General features: G+C 47.6%; 1 protein-coding gene across 1 annotated transcript; it reads left to right on the forward strand.

Annotated features, from left to right (window-relative positions):
• The first annotated feature begins 1830 nt into the window (after window positions 1-1830).
• LOC118416252 (adenosine receptor A2b-like) lies at window positions 1831-3123 on the forward strand. The gene has a single exon (XM_035821338.1). The coding sequence runs from the start codon at window positions 1831-1833 to the stop codon at window positions 3121-3123; it is 1293 nt and encodes a 430-aa protein (XP_035677231.1).
• Window positions 3124-3704: the final 581 nt, after the last annotated feature.

Below are 3704 nucleotides of genomic sequence, written 5' to 3' on the forward strand. Positions count from 1 at the left end.
GTAGGGATTGGTTGGGATTGGTAGGGATGGGTGGGGATTGTAGGGATGAGTATGGATTGGTAGGGATTGGTGGGGATGAGTATGGATTGGTATAGATGAGTATGGATGGGTAGGGATTGGTAGGGATGGTTGGGGGTTGGTCACTAGGGATGGGTATGGATTGGTAGGGATGAGTGTGGATTGGTAGGGATGAGTGAGGATTGGTGGGGATGAGTATGGATTGGTAGGGATGAGTGTGGATTGGTGGGGATGAGTGAGGGTTGGTGGGTATGAGTATGGATTGGTATGGATCATAGTATGGATTGGTAGGGATCCCAGGGTATGGATCGGTAGGGATTGGTTGGGATTGGTAGGGATGGGTGGGGATTGGTAGGGATGAGTATGGATTGGTAGGGATTGGTGGGGATGAGTATGGATTGGTATAGATGAGTATGGATGGGTAGGGATTGGTAGGGATGGTTGGGGATTGGTCACTGGGGATGGGTATGGATTGATAGGGATGGGTAGGGATTGGTAGGGATGGGTGGGGATTGGTAGGGATGGGTGGGGATTGGTAGGGATGGGTGGGGATTGGTAGGGATGGGTGGGGATTGGTAGGGATGGGTGGGGATTGGTAGGGATGGCGGGGATTGGTAGGGATGGGTGGGGATTGATGTGCATGGAACATCTGTAATCATTACGGGAGGTCTTGTCTGCCTTTGACTGTGCATGCCTTAATTGCCTATCCTTTGTGTCTAGCATGTGTGTTGTCTCATTTGCATACTTGTGACTGGCTACATGCGGCCGTTACCCAGGGGGGGGGGTGATGAAACTGTGACAACACTGACGTACTGTAGCGAACGAACGAATTTTCTGTCCCAAGTAGGTGCGGCCGATAGACTATCAAGCAGTTGGTAGGTGCAGCCGACAAATTTCAAAGGTAGCTATCTCTTTACCTGCTGAAAAGCTCAGTGCAAACCCCATCAATTTCAAGGAGACTAAGGTTATAAGCAAATCGGACAGTATTGGGTAGCCTCGGATGGCGGATAACGTTACGTCCTGTCCTTTGTTTATTCATTTATTGGTCTGGCCGAAACATACATACAATACATGAACAGTCAAGGGTACCTAACTATCATATTGTTATCTTGGGAGAAACTACAATGAGTACACAATCAATAGGTTACAAGGTTAAAAAAACATTTTAATTTACATCATGTCGTCGTGCACAAATCATCGTTATAGATTTTATATAATTCCAGCATAAGAGAATATCTTGGCACTTACTAACGGAGTAGTGCTTTTTCATGTTTTACCTAAGCAAGTTTTACAATCTTGTCGCATGACAAGAACTAGTAGTACTGATTTGTACGCTGGCTTAAAGAGAACGGGCTCCCAATGCGTCTACATATTTGGGCATTATCTGCGTCTTCTGCTTTCCATCACTTTTCTATAGACAGGAAAACCGTACGGTAAGTTGTGATTAAAATGACAGCGGGTATTTCACCAGTAAATTAGTTTGGATCATGCTATTGTCCAGCACCACAGCATTCTCCGCATATCCTGACATTCTAATTACAAAAGCATGCGTGTATCTTCAAGTAAGCAACAGTTGCCATGACAATCCTAGCGGTAGGGGGTGAAACTATGGCAACACAGACCTACTGTAGCGAGCGATTGAAATTTCTGTCCCGCGTAGGTGCGGCAGATAGACTGTCAAGCAGTTGATAGGTGCAGTCGGCAATTGTCAGAGGTAGCTGTCTTATTATCTGCGGAAAAGGTGCAAACCCCATCAACTGGAGTTTCTAACGAGGTCCAAGATACTTGTCTTCTGGAAAAAAAAATCTCAAAATGAACGACATCATGGGGAACTTCACCGGAGAAAATTCCACAGTGTACCGTACTTTCTGGCCGTGTTTCCGCTGGCATATGGAAAAGAAAATGGAATACGACCTGGCAGTAGCTGCCTGCTCTCATCTCCCCACTCCGTATCTGGACGAGAACAGGGAAGTCGGCATCGCCTCCGCCGTTGTCGGAACAGTCGCTCTCCTCATGAACGGCGCTGTTCTGTCCGGGGTGCTGAAAAACCATCACCTGTCCAAGCCCATGTATCTGTTCGTGGCAAACCTAGCCACGGCGGACTGCGTGGCTGGTTTCTTCTCGTTCTTCTTCTGTGCAATTTACCAGTCGGAACTGCCGCGACCATTCACAATGCTGGGTTTATTGTGCGCTTTCTTTCTAGTGTTGGTTTTATCAGCAGTTGGTGTGGCCTTGCTGTCCATGGACCGTTATCTGGCCATCCTCCACCCGATATTCTACCAGACTCGCATGTCTGGGCGTCACGTTGCCGTGAGCTTGGCGATCGCGTGGCCGGCCTGTGCGCTTGTGTGCCTGTCTCCTCTCATGGGCTGGAACTGCATCAGTATGAGCACAGTGAACTGCGTAACGACCGTATCCGTGGGCTACGTGATTCTCATCAACATCATCTTGTTGATGGCCATAGTGATAGTGGTCTTCGTCAACATCAGAATTTTCATCGAACTGAAGCGACGCTTCTCCAGAACCAACCCCCCCGAGAACCCACAGGACAACCTGCCCGCCGCGCGCCGCAGGGAGCAACGCATCGCGGCAAGACAATACCAGCAACTCCAGAAGTGCTGGAAGATGCAGGTAACGGTTGTCATCATTGCAGTGGTGTTCGTCGTGTTCTGGTTGCCGATTTGCATCGGTGCTATACGACAGTTTGTCTGCCATGCAAGAGAAGACTGTGAAATCGAGGCAAGGCCATACTGGGGGTTGTTGATCGCGCTCTGCAACTCGGTGATCAACCCAGTCATCTACGCATTCAGGATCAAGAAGATTCGGGAAGCTGTGCTTCACAGGGCGCGACGACTCGCCAGCGCGGTGCGTGAAAAGTTGGGATGGTCATCGAATCAAGTGGTGAACATTCAGATTGTTGGAGATGCGGCAGCGATGGACGCTCCTGGACTGAGTACGGACAATCGGGCCAACCAGCCGGCTAAATGGGCAGTCAGTCGAAGAGCGGCAGAGAATCCACAAAACGCACCAAGCCCGAACCGTCTAGATGTGCTCTTCGTAGCCTCGTCAAACTCGGTGAAGATGCCCGGTGCTGTTGAAATCTGAAGCAGTGGGCAGCGCATACAGTGAACAAGGTACACTGATCTTTAAGCAGACGGGGTTTTATTTTTAAGCAGACGGGGTTTTGTCTAAAGACTCTTAGATATTAAAATTAACGTATCGGTGAAGTTGGACCATGTGATTGTCTGGCCTTTCTACATATGAAATTATGTAATTTGGTGTGTTGTGGGCATTGCTTATAATTGTCATTCTACCAGGTTGGCATTTTTTATAGCTTCATAGCTTAGGAAGAGACGTATTGCGTAGCCGTGGTTGTGTAGTACTTTTGCCGTGTTATCACAATTTCGGACATGGAACATCCTGGAGTAAAGCACTTGTAATTGGCAATTTAGTGTACTTTTTTCTGTGATGCTCGCTTAGCTGTTGTAGGTCCTTCTGATGTGTTGAAGTAAAAGAATTAGTCCTGATATAACCCTGGGTATTTGTATGATTTGCGTCTACAAAAACTACTTTCATGGTTGTGAAAAAAACTATCACAAAAAGGACTGATTCGAACATCAAAAGGTTAAGTGATTGACCTTGAAGGCGTGATGGGAAGTTTGATTGGTTCTTGACATATACGTTCT

Source organism: Branchiostoma floridae, chromosome 5 (assembly GCF_000003815.2).
Source record: "Branchiostoma floridae strain S238N-H82 chromosome 5, Bfl_VNyyK, whole genome shotgun sequence".
Lineage (NCBI taxonomy): Eukaryota > Metazoa > Chordata > Leptocardii > Amphioxiformes > Branchiostomatidae > Branchiostoma > Branchiostoma floridae.